We start from the raw sequence: 14,701 nt of genomic DNA on the forward strand, positions 1-14,701 counted from the left end.
TTAACACTAAATGCTGCTATTTAGCTCTGCCCCTCTATTGTACTCTGCTAATATCCCCTTTGACATCTGAATGCTATGGAGTGAATGGATGAATGAATGCTAATCTGATGGATCTGATTTGATTCATACTAAAAGAGGGCTTGCAGGGTCTTGTCTTTATCTTCTCTCATGTTCCATACCTGACAATGAATGAATAAAAGCTGACCTATATAAATCAAAGATTCAGTTTTAGGTGTATCTTTTATCCAGTTCCCCAAAGTCTTTGTCAGACCATGTAAAGGAAATTTTGAAGACTGAAATGTTTTTTCCTCATCTTTACGTTATAGCATTTGACAATCTTTAAAGATCTTTTTTTCTAGCACTGTGCCTTGATTCTTGACCCACGAAAAAGTAGTAATAAAACTGTAAAAATATTCTCCAAAAACTCAATTACAAGTAAAAGTTCTGCACTTCAAATATTACTGAGGTAAATCACTTCAGCAGCATTTATATAAAGTATTACAAGTACTCTTTATGTAGAAAATGACCTTGTGTGAGTGTCATACTATACATTATAATTATAATTGTATTTATATTAATAACACATGAATGTGTACGCAATATTTTAATGTTATAGTTGGTAATGCAATTTTTAATTTTTAATTTTTTTCTTTATTATTTCCAAATAACATAAACATACAATACGAAGAGAAAAAATGAAGAAAAAAAAACGCACAAAACATACAAACAATATTTATATGTGAAAAAGAACACAATAAAATGATAAGGACGTCACAATTGGAGGACTTGGTGGTGTTAACATTTTATATATAGGTGGGTAGTTCTAATACAATGTAACATTTGTAAAAGTTTATTATATAGTTTGCAAGTAAAAATGTAATCTATAAGAACTACACCTATAAGATAGATAGCAGAATAGAAGGTACAAGATTTGAACCTAAAACATAGTGGAGTAGAAGTATAAAGTAGCTTGAAATGGAAATACTCAAGCACAAGTACCTCAAATGTACCAGTGAATATGGGCAGAAGAAATACACTTGTGTGGATATGAACAGCCGCCTGATGAATTTTCAAGCCAGGGTTTGATCACATGAATCACATAAAGAGCAGGCTGAGGGAGCACAGTGTTTTCAACAAAGAAGCACATGGATTTGTAGAGTTCATTTACAGATTTGGCAGATGATACACAATAAGCTGATTTCTAATAACAGTCTGGTATGGCGGGACCTAGATATATGATAGCAAAAGGGTTCATTAATTGTCCTCTGACTCATATGGTACAGTTTACGGGTTGTTTGTCTGGCCATGCTTTTGAGGAGATTACATCTCCATAATCAATACAAAAAAACTTAGCCATCCATTCCAGAGTTTGACACACATGAAAAAAAGAAAACTTTCCCTCTTCAAATATAGTCACAACAACACAGAAAAACACAGCATGCTGACTGCACATAATTTCCTGGGGAGACTTTTTTTATGATTGTGATTGCTGGTGCAAATACAAACATTTTTGACATTGTCCAGATGTGTTAGTCGCATTAAAGTCCAAGAGTAGCTGCAGCAACCCTAACTCCACTCACATGGTCCATTACTTAGAGGACTGGACAATATGATATAATGTGGTTGAAATATCTATCATTTATATCAAAATATAAAGCTAACCTATATGTTGATCATATCACATGGTACACTGTGATTGGCTGGATCATCTGATAAACCTGACATTTCCCACAGTCACCGTGCTGATTTCCTGGAAGAGCTGGTCTGTGGCCCCTGGACTCGTGGCTCTTATCACCCGCTGACCTGGAAAGTGGGAACGTAAGATCAGCAACATCACTTCACCCGGCAGACGACATGCTGCTTTGAAGTGGGAGTGGACCTAAATTGGATTATGCAGCATCTCTGAGGAGCAGCTCCCGTAGATTTGATTACAGACACACACCCCCATCCCCACCCTCCCAACACCCATACTCCTGCTTCGCCAATGCAGATGAGACAACGCGGGGCGGTCCTCCATGCCAGACTCTGGTACTCCACTTTTAATGTGTGCCCATCTGCCAGCCATTTACCTGATTACTTGAGGCTAACACAGACAGGTCGGGCTCTGCCAGGGCAGATGGGAGGCTGGAGAGTGGCATTAGTTCAGTGCAGGTGGACGCAGAAAAGATAAAGACTAGACGACCCCTTCATTCATCAAAAAAATAAGCAGCCATGAATAACCAAAGTGGAGGAAATCAACGTTTGGTACACTGGAATACGAGTGAATCATTTTGAAGTGTTTTTTAGCTACAGATATGACTAACTTTACCAGAGAAATTTAAACAGAGGACAAGCTGTTCTCATCATCTATGCTTTCTGAAAATTCTTAAGTGCTAGCTTAGTGAAAATAAAATCCCAGGCACTAACTTCAAGTCCTCCAAGCAAGCATGGCACACAGACTGCCTTCTATTTCTAAGGAAAATAACATCCAGTCCTGGTTTAACTTGGGCTCATTATGGTGGAAGTGGGTTCCCGAGCCAGGAAGTTTCATTGCTTTCCAAATAAATCTCACTAAACAGAGCTGTAATCCAAATTCCTCATCTTGTGGAGTCCTCCCTAAGTCCTCACATTACATGAAAGTTTTTAAAAGCTATAGGCATAAAAACTCACACCGTGCCGTTCTAGATATCACTGATTGTAACATTTGGACTGACAAAACTGAGTAAAGTAGCGCGGTTGTTTGAATGAAAATTGGGGGGAGAAAGTGTCTTTTTTCCTGGGAGAGCTGCTAATTTTCACCCAACACAAGCCAGTTTCTGATTGTTTCCATATAAAGGGGCTCTAAAATTCAAACCAGCTCATGAAAAATTATCCAAAAAAAGAATGAGGCCCTTCAACATTCCTCCAGTTTTACCGAGTGACACAGAGGGTTTTCATTACCTCGCTCACTGCTTGCAAATCTTAGACATCAACTTTGATTATGTTACATAGAACCTGGCAAGGGAACAATCAGAGGGTGCTGTGGGCGGGTGTGATCGTCTGTGTGCCAGTCAAAATCACTCCTCAAAGTCAAATAGCATAACGAGCTTTGTTTTATATTGCCATTTAGAAAACAAACAGGGATATCTCCAGTCCAATCTCTTCAGTGAACAGTGAAAAAGACTATCACTGACATGTGGCATTCAAGTTGGGTGATCTTGGTAACAGCTCCTCAGCTGTGTGGAAGGAGGAACTTGTCACAGAGCCTAACCAGCTCTGTTGGCTTAGTTCTGCAAGCTAATATACCCCCATTCCACCCCATCTACCCCCCTGATGCCCCATCTCCTTGTGTTGTGTGGCGTCAGCTGCAATGAGCTCCAGATGTGGCCTGGCACCCCTCCAGTCACCGCACTGGATGTGGTTTGAAGGTAGTTTGGAAACACCACCCACCAGCGGACCCAATGAAAGTTCCTCAGACTGCAGCGAGAGGTTTCTGTCGCGGGTTTGTATTTGTGCGGACTGCAGGAGCGCAGAAGAAGTGCAGAAGTGCACATCTGGGGGTAGAGAAAGGTATCCGTTTCTATATATGTGCATGTGTTACTTATTCAACTTGCTTAAGTGAGACAATAGTTGAAGTACTTCCATCTGTTTCAGTAGATATGGAAATATCAACATCCTTTAATTGCCCCCAGGCTTCCATTCTTTGTTCCCTTTGTATATAAATACTGTTCAAGAAAGCACTCAGTAATCTGAGTAATATGTTCAGCCTTTGATAACCTGAGTCATCTCAATGAGAATGGAAAGACAAAAATGAATAAATTTAAAATGTTTCACAGAGTGTTTAAATATTTTACATATTCCAAAGAAGCAATTTTCCTGGGAAAGACGTATACAACCTGTTTATGTGATGTCAGTATACATCAAGAAGCATCAAAAACACCATTTATAGTAAATGAGGCGCCTGGGGTTCTAGGTTGGTGGCCCTAACCCTAACTCATTTGTGCAGTTTGAGGTCGTTTTTAATCAAAATACAAAGCCCATCAACCATCAGCATCTGCAACAGTAGGTTTTAAGTATTTGCTAAAATGTTTAAAAGTTGGTAGAAGCAGTTGAGACATGAGGCTGTCACTGGCAAACAAACAGTCTATAGGTTGAGCTTGAGTGTTCCTGAACTACAAGTAAAATGTTTAAAATGTCTAATTGGACAAATGTGTCAAAATCAACTGCAATCAACATCACATCAAGGAAACATTTAAAAATGTTGCTGTGTTTGCTTGATACCTTTACTTACATAAGCCGCCTCAGGGGTATATACTTAAGTTGATGTTCCACTCATGATGCTTTACTATCAGCTGTAACACTGATGCTTTTCTCTCTTGTTAACAGTTACCCTGTTTAGTTTTCCAACCTTGTGCTGGGAGGATCGAATGAGGTCACTCTATGTTAACTGCCAGCTAATTCTCATGGTCTAGTGGGAAAAACACATTCTTCTTTTAAGCTAATAGCACCCCCTGCTGTCCAACACCTGCTGTACCAAACCCAGCCAGGATCGCTTCAGTTTGCCAGACAAAACTGAACAAATAATCCAACACATGCACAGCTTTTGCTTCCAGTTTTAATACAAATCTGATGTTTCACTTACCACATGGTCCAAGCAAACAATCATAAACACTGCAGAGAGACCAGATGCTGCGCACTTAACAAATTCAACATGTGACTGACAATGAAGTAACTCCAACCAATCATCACTTGCATCACTTGCTATATTTAAGTTTCGGGTGCTTTCTGGCTCACTGTGTTGAAATCACGTTTTATGTAATTTTATCATCTTTCAAGATAATCTAATAATGTTTTTTTTTTGTATTTCTGCTGGAATTTGCAGATTGTGTGCTGCTTTCAGTCAAATACTTTCAAATTCTGCACATAAAGGGTTTGATTGCAGCGGTTTTAAACAGAAACTAGGCTGCTGTTTGTCTGTTGGCAGGTGGATTTTCATGCAAGCTTCAGGCCAAAGCACCCAAAGTAAAATATTTAACAAATGTTGAGTACAGCTGGGTGTGCTTACACAAAATCAATGTTTGAATATTTAAATTCAACCACTAGCACTTGTGAAGTGGGATATTCACATAATTTCTTCCACTGATCAATCACATCTGTTGGATTATCTATCACTTCACAGCTCTTAAAACCCAAATAACTACCTCAGTTGTAAAATTCTCTTCATAACAGAAAAGGCTGATGTGTTGTATCTCTTTGTCATGGCCAATAATAAGAAGGATCAATACATCATGGATCAATTAAAAGAGAATTATAATTTATTCATCACAACCTGATAAGAGTGCAGCCAAAACAGATGCTGGATCTCAGTGTGATTTGACAGGTTTTACACATTTCTGTAACTTGGAAGGTAGGATACAAATACAAACAAGGGTGATGCATATGGTTAATATGGTGATAATGTTCAGTCTGCTCCATTCAGTGGTACTTTGTCCAGGTTCAGCTGAGAAAAAGCAGACAAATACAGTGAGGTCAACGTCAAGGTGAATATAATCCTGACTTAAAGCAGACCTCACATGCTCTAACAGTCTGTTCTGGGCTCATATAATTTGTCTGTTCTAAGACAGCAGTGACTTTGTGTGATGCAGGTGCAGTGTGTCTGTTGTCATCGAGGTGGTTTTAAGAGCTGCTGCAGATCTCCCTGAGGTGCCAGCTGGTAGGGTAGCTGGAGCCTCTTGTTCTCCTGGCTGCAGAGTGCTGGACAGTGTTCAAGAAGTAGCTGACACACCTCTTCATGACCCCGTTCTGCAGCCTGCTTATGCATGCAACAAAATAACACACAGAGGCACCAGTTACATCATAATAAATATACTTTGTAACTCATCAATAGTTTTATTATGGCACTACTGGCAGCGCATGTACTATGACATGACTACCTTATGCAAAGGAGATGCACCATCGTCATCACACAGCATTGGATCTGCCCTGTGGTGCAGCAGGAGTTTAACTACATCTAGATGACCACAGTAAGCTGACCGGTGGAGCGGAGTGGCACCGCCTGGTGTCTGGGGAGACGCACAAGCGCCATTCTCAAGAAGAAACTTGCATACAGCAAGATGACCACTGCGACTTGCATAATGCTGAGACAAACACACCAAAATTAAGCAGAAGTTTAGATCCAATAGATATGAACAGGAAACAGCAAACACCCCAAAGATCTTGCCAGCAAACTCACTAGAGCTGTGTATCCAGCTGAGTCTCTCTGGTTAGGCTGTGTGCCTTTCTGGATCAAGGACTTGACCCTCTCCAATTCCCCATCAATCGCAGCAGACCAGATACCTGCATATAAGAATGACACTTATGATGACAAAACACAGCAGTGGCCTTCAATGATAGATGAGATTCATCAATAATGAATAAAGTTAGTTACTTAACACACGTGAAATATGCAAGTGTTTCAATTTTGGAGGAAGCCCTAACTGACAGAATGTAGTCAGTATGTTATAATACTCAGTTGGTACCATTATATAAACACATGCCTGACATACTATATAAAAGGCTAACCTCGTTCAAAATCCATTTCACTCAGCGTCTGGTGAACACTAGGAGATGAGGCTGGATGTGAGCAGCACGCACACCTCTCCCGATCAGAGGCCATGGTGTTAATACGCACAAACAGGATGTAAATAGTCCCAGATTGATTCAGACCTGAAGCTGGACATTAGTTTAAAAGTTATAAAGACTGTGAAAACATGTTTCTGTTAGTCAGTTCCGTGTTTCTTCTTCTATGACAAGTGGTCGACCCAATTTGTGGTGCATTGCACCACCAACTGGCCCGGCTTCACACCAGAAATAAAGTTAAGAAGCAAATTACTTTATAAAGAACAACAATGCATTCTTAAAATATGTTATTATTTCTGACACACGGTAAAACACTTAATTTCTGTCATACAAACAAAACAAAAAGGCTCTAGTATGGCGAACAGTGAATATCTGCAAGGGACGATCCGAGATTTAAATCGAACGTACCTACGCCTGAACGCCCTGACCAATCACAGAGCTGCAGTCAGAGAGCAACCTTCAAGTGCTCTCTGATATTGTCGGTTTGTTGTAATGTATTTGTTTAAGAAAAAGGGCAGTACACGTAATGTTGTTCTGTTGTGTTGAAATGATGATGGAAAGCAAGCTATTACATTCAAAATTTGTTTGTACATAATCAAAAACATTCATCACTAAAGTTAATGATTTCTGATATTACTCATTTTTTTCCCTTTCTCTTGAATGTCCTCCATTAGGAAATGTACTATTCACGTATTTAATACATAATCATATTAATATAAGCATACAAAACTCTCATACTCGGGTATGGCTAAAAGTCCAATATCTCATCTTGTGTGACGCATGTACAATATCAATCTTATAATTCCTGCTTTTTCCAATTGTTCCTGAAGGCAACTTTTGTCTCGTGTTGTTGTCTGATGCAGCTAGCTATAGCCAGCTTGACTCTGTAAGAAACTGTTAGCTGGCAAGAAGATACATTGTATATTATTATTGTTAAAATTACAATAAAGTACTTAAAACCAAAGCACCTAAAGAATGAGAAGAGTTACGTTATTTGTTAACGGGACATCTAAAAATGGCAAGGTGAGTAACAACGGGACAGGCTGATGAGTGAAGGAGCTTGGGCCGCACAATGACTGGCGTTTTACTGAAAATTGACTTACGTGTTTAATTATAGCTAAAGAACAGTCTTACACTTGTATTATCAACTATATCATGTCCAGGTAAATGTTAGCTCTGAGTGACATCTCTTACATACGGCATAAACTCAGCTCACCCGACTCATTAATCTCTCATTAGTGTACATTAGTGTTTTCAGCTTTATTGGCCTGTGACCCCTTAAAATAAAGCAAAGTCTACCCAGGACCATTGTCACATGTTATCTTGCTTGTCAGCTAAATTACCGATTATTGACTTGGATAATCATTTTGTCCATAACGTGTCAGAAAATAGTGAAAAATATCCGTGAAAGTTCCCCACAGTTTAAAGTTACATCTTCAAATGTCTGGTTAACAGTTCAAAACCCAAATATTCAGTTTAGAATCACCTAGACAAAGAAAAGCAATAAATCAACACATTTAAAAAGCTGTTTATTAAAAACATATTTGCTTTAAAAATTACAAAATAATTCTTAAATATCAAAATAGTCGCTGATTAATCTTCTGTCAAGTGACTAATCAATTCATTTTGAAAGAGGACTAACTTTGTTTGAATAACTTTTAAGAGGCTTGACGATATACAACAGAACATAAATAAAGTCAAAATCATAAGAAAGCTTCTTTTTTTTAAATCTCTAAATGATTTAATCCTATTCTGACCTACTATCTTGTGACCCCTTTAATTAATCCCTCCCCCAGTGTGGGAGCCACCAGACTAAGAGGACCCCAGCAGAAAGGGGATTTTCACTTTAATTCTATCCATAGGTAACACAATGATATGATGTATGACTGTTTGTAACAACTAAAAGCATACATGTTATTAGATTGGGACCATTGGACAAAATCTTACCAAATGGGGGGGGGGGTCTGTGGTCTAATTTGTGTCAATTTAGGGGCCCTTGACTTCTATCCTGTAAAACCCAGTGATATATTTTTTCTTTTCTTCCTAGGTTGTAGCAGTGTACGGAGCCTTGTCTGACTTACTATCCGTAGCAAGCAATAAGTTAGGAATCAAAGCCTCCTGTTTATACAATGGAAAAGGTGGTCTTATAGATGACATCGCCCTTATAAGGTAACACAATGATAACAATTACAGCTTGCTGACCTCTGTCACCTCATTGTGTGTCTTAACTGTCTAACCTGTGCTTCTAACAGAGATGATGATGTGCTGTATGTATCAGAGGGAGATCCTTTCATTGGTGAGTGCTGTTATATCTGCTGCACGAGTCCAGTTCGCTCACCAGTGAATAAAGTCTCACTCAGACATGTCGTCTTCCTCTCTTTTGTGTCTCAGACCCTCAGAATGAAGTCAAGGTTGCAGCTGATTCACATGGAGCTCACACTGATTGGCTGACCCTTAATATTGGTGGTCGTCTGTTCACCACCACCAGGTATGTGTGGTACTACTAGCTGCTTTCATTGTAATAAACACATTAGAAAACACTCTGAATTAAACAGTATATTTCTGTTGCAAAGATCTACTATGATAAATCTTTTTTTTTTCACTCACTTCTTTGCTGAATGTATCTGTTTATTGTACAGAAGCACCTTGGTCAGCAAAGAACCGGAGAGTATGCTCGCTCACATGTTTCGAGAGAAAGGTAATTTATGTCTACAGAGCTAAAGCCAATCAAGACGCATTTCATGTTTTACAATGGGAACCTTCCTTTCACATCAGTTTCATGAATGTCTGTGTTTGCTCCAGATGTGTGGGGGAACAAGCGGGACAAGCATGGGGCCTACCTCATCGACCGCAGCCCTGAATACTTTGAGCCTATTCTCAACTACTTGAGACATGGTCAGCTTATTATCAATGAAGGCATCAATATACGAGGTAAGCTCTTTAAGCAGTCCAAACATGTCAAGTCTACAGAATTAAAAGATCTAAAAAGATAAATAAATAAATAAAAAGACAGTCATTTCCTAATAAAAATGTGAAAATAAACACAGTTGAAATTGTTTTCCAGGTGTCCTCGAGGAGGCTCGTTTCTTTGGAATTGAGCAACTTGCTGAACAGCTGGAAGCAGCAATCAAGGTAATATGAAGTGAGCAAGGTGGATCCTTATTTTTATTTATGTATATGATCACTGACTTGCTTTACTTTTAAATCAGAACTCTCAGCCTCCTGAGGACCATTCCCCCATTTCCCGCAAAGAGTTTGTGCGTTTTCTTCTGGCCACACCCACCAAGTCAGAGCTCCGCTGCCAGGTACAGCTAGTTAAAGATGTTTCCATGTCTTCACCCCCATCGTTTCACTATATCAACTTTAATTAATGTCGCTCTTGTTTCAGGGTCTTAATTTCAGCGGGGCCGATCTCTCCCGGCTCGACTTGCGATACATCAATTTCAAGATGGCTAATCTCAGCCGCTGCAATCTGACACACGCTAACCTGTGCTGCTCCAATCTGGAACGGGCCGATCTGTCTGGAGCCAACCTGGATGTAAGTCTGAGAACCGAATGATTCATGCCACAACAACAAAAGGTCCTCACCGCGGGGAAGTGAACGTTTCCTACTTCTGTCTGAGTTGTGTGTCATTTATGTGTTATTTTTAATTGTTGGCCTTCCTGCTGGTAAACAATGGACTGTGGTTTTGGTATTTGGCCACCTCCTGCCTCCTCAGTTTTATGAATGACAGGCTTTAACATATTTGCCCTTCACCTACTTCAAACTCTGATTCACCCCTTTTTTTTAAATAACAAGCAGACTGATTGCTTCTCTGTTTGGGGACTTAATGTGAATTTCTTGTAGGGTGTGATGTAAAAAATTACAATAAAACATAATAAATATTGTTGTTTGGTTTGCTTGTTGAAGGGCGCCAATTTACAAGGAGTGAAGATGCTCTGTTCCAATGCTGAGGGAGCTTCTCTCAAAGGATGCAATTTTGAAGATCCCTCTGGACTGAAGGCCAACCTGGAAGGTAAACAAGTCTCATGCAAACAAGTTGTGCTCCCACATTTGTCGCCACATCTTAAGCAAGTGTTATTTTGATTAGGAGCCAACCTGAAAGGAGTTGACATGGAAGGAAGCCAGATGACCGGCATCAACCTGCGTGTGGCCACTCTGAAAAATGCAAAGCTGAAGAACTGTAACCTGCGGGGCGCCACTTTAGCAGGGACTGATCTAGAGGTAAGTCAAGGCTATCGGAAGGGATTAGCTCTAAAAATGCCCACTTAACCAGACATGTTGACGCAGGTGACAATATTTATCATGGGGCCAACTGTTCAGTGTTAAATTTGACCCATTTTTACATTTGAGAACTGTTAAAAAGCCCGACTTTTCCTAATGTGACCCAAAGTATACAAATATGGAAATAAAATGCAGCATTTTTGTAATAGTTTCATGCAGTTGATACACATTTTTATATATGTAATTGTACAAAATTCAAAAATTTGCTATCTGACAGCTTCATTAAGGAATTATCAAACATGCATTAATGACAGATGGGGACTTTATGGATGTAAATTGGTGTAGAGACTAATTATAAGTCAGAATATGAACAGTATGTAAGGGTTAAGATATGTTTGTGCAGAAACAATAAGTCGATAAGACATGGATTCTGGGAACTTGTGCTGTGCATTTTTCACTATTTTCTGACATTTTGTAGACTAAATGATTATTTGTAAAAAAAGTAATTGATACATTACTTGATGCTGAATATAATTGTTAGTTGCAGCCTGAACTGAATCCACAATCTTTTCCCCAAACCCTTTCCCTACTGACAGCCCAGCTGCAGGATCTCCAAAATTAAAGCTAAAGTTCATCAACCCGTGCAATCTGCCTTACTGTTTTGTCCCTGCTGCGTCTCTGCAGAACTGCGACCTGTCTGGCTGTGATCTACAAGAAGCCAACCTGAGAGGATCCAACGTGAAAGGAGCCATTTTTGAAGAGATGCTGACCCCGTTGCACATGTCCCAGAGTGTCAGATAACTTGGCAACATGCCTACAAGTCCAATCTGGACTTTAGCCACAGTTGGCTTCTTTGTTACTCAGTTCCTCCAGCCTCTCCTACACTATACCCACCCCCCCTACTATCAATCTCTCTTTACCTGTGTACAGCACAGGTAGTTGTATGCACATCCCTGGCATTCCACCTATGTTATTGTTAGCTTTAAATATCTTGCACTAGAATTTATCCAGGGTTGTCCATGTATGTTTGAATGGTAGGATGTTTTGAGATGTCCAGCTACATATATCACCAAAACAAAATGATGTTCCACATGTATGTAGATGTGTCTGGATGCAATCCAACGACTATACTCATTTAATGTTTTGCATAACTTATATTCATTTCATATTACTTGACATGTTAATGGGAGTCAAAACCAGACTTTTGCAGTAAAGTTCAGAGTGCTGAGCTTTACTGAATGCTGCTGTAGCAGAAACTGAAGGGGTCACTTAACCAATAACTGTGTCGCTGTACGTTCCTCTTTTAAGTATGTTACTTACTTTTGCTGGATACAAAACACTATAAAGGAAGCAATGCAAGCCAAAGCCATACGACAGCACAGTCTCAAAGGCTAGAAGTGCTGTTAGTGCACCATAAAACTATGCGACTATGCTAGTTTTCAACACAGCTTGGGTATGCAATACATGATTTACAGCTGTGAGATTACTCTTTTCCTACTTTTGAATATTGTGTTCTTAAAAAAAGCTCTCCATTGTTTTGCGCTCTGTGAAACTACCTCTTTTGTTTTGAATTTTTTAAATCCATGTGTGTGTGTGTGAGAGATCCACAGCTGCATGCATTTGACTGTGGCACCGCTTATTATAACGTTTATGTACGACACTCATTATTCTTCCAATCCCATTTTTGAGAAAAAATAATCCAACTTGGCGCTTTAACCGAAGGCCGTGTTCACATATTGTGGGTTTACCTGGAAAAAAACATGCTCCATGTACAGACGCGTATCACTTAATCATGCTTTGAACTTATTTGCACAAGTATATGTTTTGATTTGTAACATGTTATATCTTTTCACCAAAAAAAATGTTTAATGCTTGTATTCTTATGTAAATCAAATCCAGTGCTTCCAAAAAAAAAGAAGGAAAAAAAAAAGTCACTATTAATAGATTAGGCAGATCTTTTGTTACGGAACAATCTCACTTCAGTTCTTACTGGACAGTGTCTGTTTGCATGTGTGAAGAGCTATCCTCGCCTTTTGACTGGTGAAGTTTCTTTTTAGCTGTAGCTCAAAGCTGCTCCAATGCAATACTATTCACTCAGTTAAATCGTAGGTACCCAGCCTGTGAGAATGAATGATGAAGGCAATCATATTTCACCGTGAGTGTGAAAATTGCAAAGAGCTATGGTTATTTATTTTAATACATCTCTCTCAATGCAATATGGGGCAGAGGTGGTTGTTATTTTTTTTTGTTTGTTTGACACAGGGGGCGGTGTAGTTCTCCCTGTGTATGATTATTGCACTCGACCGTGGAAATATATTTCCATAAATGACTGTTATAAATAAACTGCTATGAAGAAGAGTAAGTCTGTATCATCTCGTCTTTTCTTTTATTTACCAGCGAGTACTGGATAATGACTGGAAATACTTCACAGCTAATTAACATAGCTTGTCTGATGATGATGATGATGATTTGTCCTTTCTGTGGAAGGGCAAAAATCACACTGCAATTTTCTTTTTAAATGTTTTTTTATTTCACAGCTCTGCGGGTCACCAGTGAATGTTGCTTAATCCCACTTTGTGCCTCCCTGCTGTGAAGTGTTAGGTTTTTTGTTTTTTTTGAGGAAGCAAAGCAGCATATAAATGTTGGACAGCAGCAGCAGCAGTATTCACAAACTACAGCACACAAGAACAAATCAGAGAAGCAGCTTGCCTTATGCACAGAAGGTAAAACCAATGTGATAAATACATCTGGGCATGTGTCATTTAAAATTGAAGGACTTTGATAGTATTTGGGGTTGAATGAAGTGATTTTAAAAGATTATTGAGCTGCTTATTGGTGTAATATGAAGCTTTTCTCCCCTCAGAATGGCTATGCAAACTTTGGCACTGTGGCTGCTGCTTCTTGGATCAGTAGTGCCACAGGTCTGCTGTCAGCACTGGTCATATGGACTGAGCCCAGGAGGGAAGAGGGAACTGGACAGCCTTTCAGACACAATGGATGATGTAAGCATGGCTCTTCACACTTTATTTAAACATCTATTCTGTACTGATCATTGCAGTGTTTTACCCTCGCCCCCCTCCTCCCTCCCTCCACAGGTAGTTGAGGGGTTTCCACAGGTGGACACACCTTGCAGTTTTTTGGGTTGTGCGGAGGAATCACCTTTTGCCAAAATCTACAGAATGAAAGGATTATTTGTAAGTATGACCAGATATTTCTATTAAATGATGATTGTATGTTTATAGATTTTAATGTTATTCTTATTCTCTTTTAGGGAAGTGTGACCAACAGGGAGAATGGACACAGAAATTATAAAAAATGAGGATTAGTTGATTTAATAAATGATCATATTGGCACATTTACATTGTTTCCTGTATTACTTGTTATGATTTACAAGCGATACACAAACACACACACACACACACAAACACACACACACACACACACACACACACACACACAAACACACACACACACACACAAGATTTTAATTACAGTGTTTGTGATTCTGCATGGGCTGCTTATCCTACTGTACAAACATGTAACTGTATTGGATAGAAATGTAAATAGGTTGACTTCAAAGGGTGTATGTGCAAGTTATATAGGCACTGGCATAAAACTGTGATGTTATCATATTGTAGAACAGAACAAACAGAAGTACAGACAAACAGCTGCTTAGCTGATAAATGTCAAAATACAAGCTTACAATACAGTTTAAGATTGAACACATTATTTCTTGCTCTGAGAAACTATAGTGATATACTTTTTGAATAACTATTAACAGTCTCTCTATGAATATGACGTTGACCCTGTTTACACCTGGCATTAACTTGCGTCTTGGATGCGATCACAAGTGGACAGCTGAGACACATTACCGCTCTCACCTGACTCTATCATGTATCT

The 14,701-nt window shown here is 39.2% G+C and overlaps 3 protein-coding genes across 3 annotated transcripts; 2 read left to right on the forward strand and 1 right to left on the reverse strand.

Annotated features, from left to right (window-relative positions):
• Positions 1–5,165: 5,165 nt before the first annotated feature.
• ankrd39 (ankyrin repeat domain 39) lies at positions 5,166–6,788 on the reverse strand. The gene is made up of 4 exons (XM_053325377.1): positions 6,520–6,788; positions 6,191–6,294; positions 5,892–6,095; positions 5,166–5,767 (listed from the first exon to the last, which is right to left on the reverse strand). Exons 1-4 carry the CDS (start codon positions 6,611–6,613, stop codon positions 5,621–5,623), a joined length of 549 nt encoding a protein of 182 aa, XP_053181352.1. The 5' UTR covers positions 6,614–6,788; the 3' UTR covers positions 5,166–5,620.
• A 640-nt stretch (positions 6,789–7,428) lies between these two features.
• kctd9a (potassium channel tetramerization domain containing 9a) lies at positions 7,429–11,704 on the forward strand. Its single transcript, XM_053325374.1, has 12 exons — positions 7,429–7,599; positions 8,624–8,745; positions 8,829–8,872; positions 8,968–9,064; positions 9,216–9,274; positions 9,379–9,507; positions 9,641–9,708; positions 9,786–9,881; positions 9,965–10,114; positions 10,487–10,592; positions 10,668–10,801; positions 11,486–11,704. Exons 1-12 carry the CDS (start codon positions 7,552–7,554, stop codon positions 11,600–11,602), a joined length of 1,170 nt encoding a protein of 389 aa, XP_053181349.1. The 5' UTR covers positions 7,429–7,551; the 3' UTR covers positions 11,603–11,704.
• Positions 11,705–13,473: 1,769 nt separating this feature from the next.
• On the forward strand, positions 13,474–14,160 carry LOC128364772 (progonadoliberin-1). The gene is made up of 4 exons (XM_053325379.1): positions 13,474–13,524; positions 13,665–13,803; positions 13,897–13,995; positions 14,073–14,160. Exons 1-4 carry the CDS (start codon positions 13,514–13,516, stop codon positions 14,118–14,120), a joined length of 297 nt encoding a protein of 98 aa, XP_053181354.1. The 5' UTR covers positions 13,474–13,513; the 3' UTR covers positions 14,121–14,160.
• Positions 14,161–14,701: the final 541 nt, after the last annotated feature.

The sequence above is a fragment of the Scomber japonicus genome, chromosome 9, assembly GCF_027409825.1.
Source record: "Scomber japonicus isolate fScoJap1 chromosome 9, fScoJap1.pri, whole genome shotgun sequence".
In the NCBI taxonomy this organism is placed as follows: Eukaryota; Metazoa; Chordata; class Actinopteri; order Scombriformes; family Scombridae; genus Scomber; species Scomber japonicus.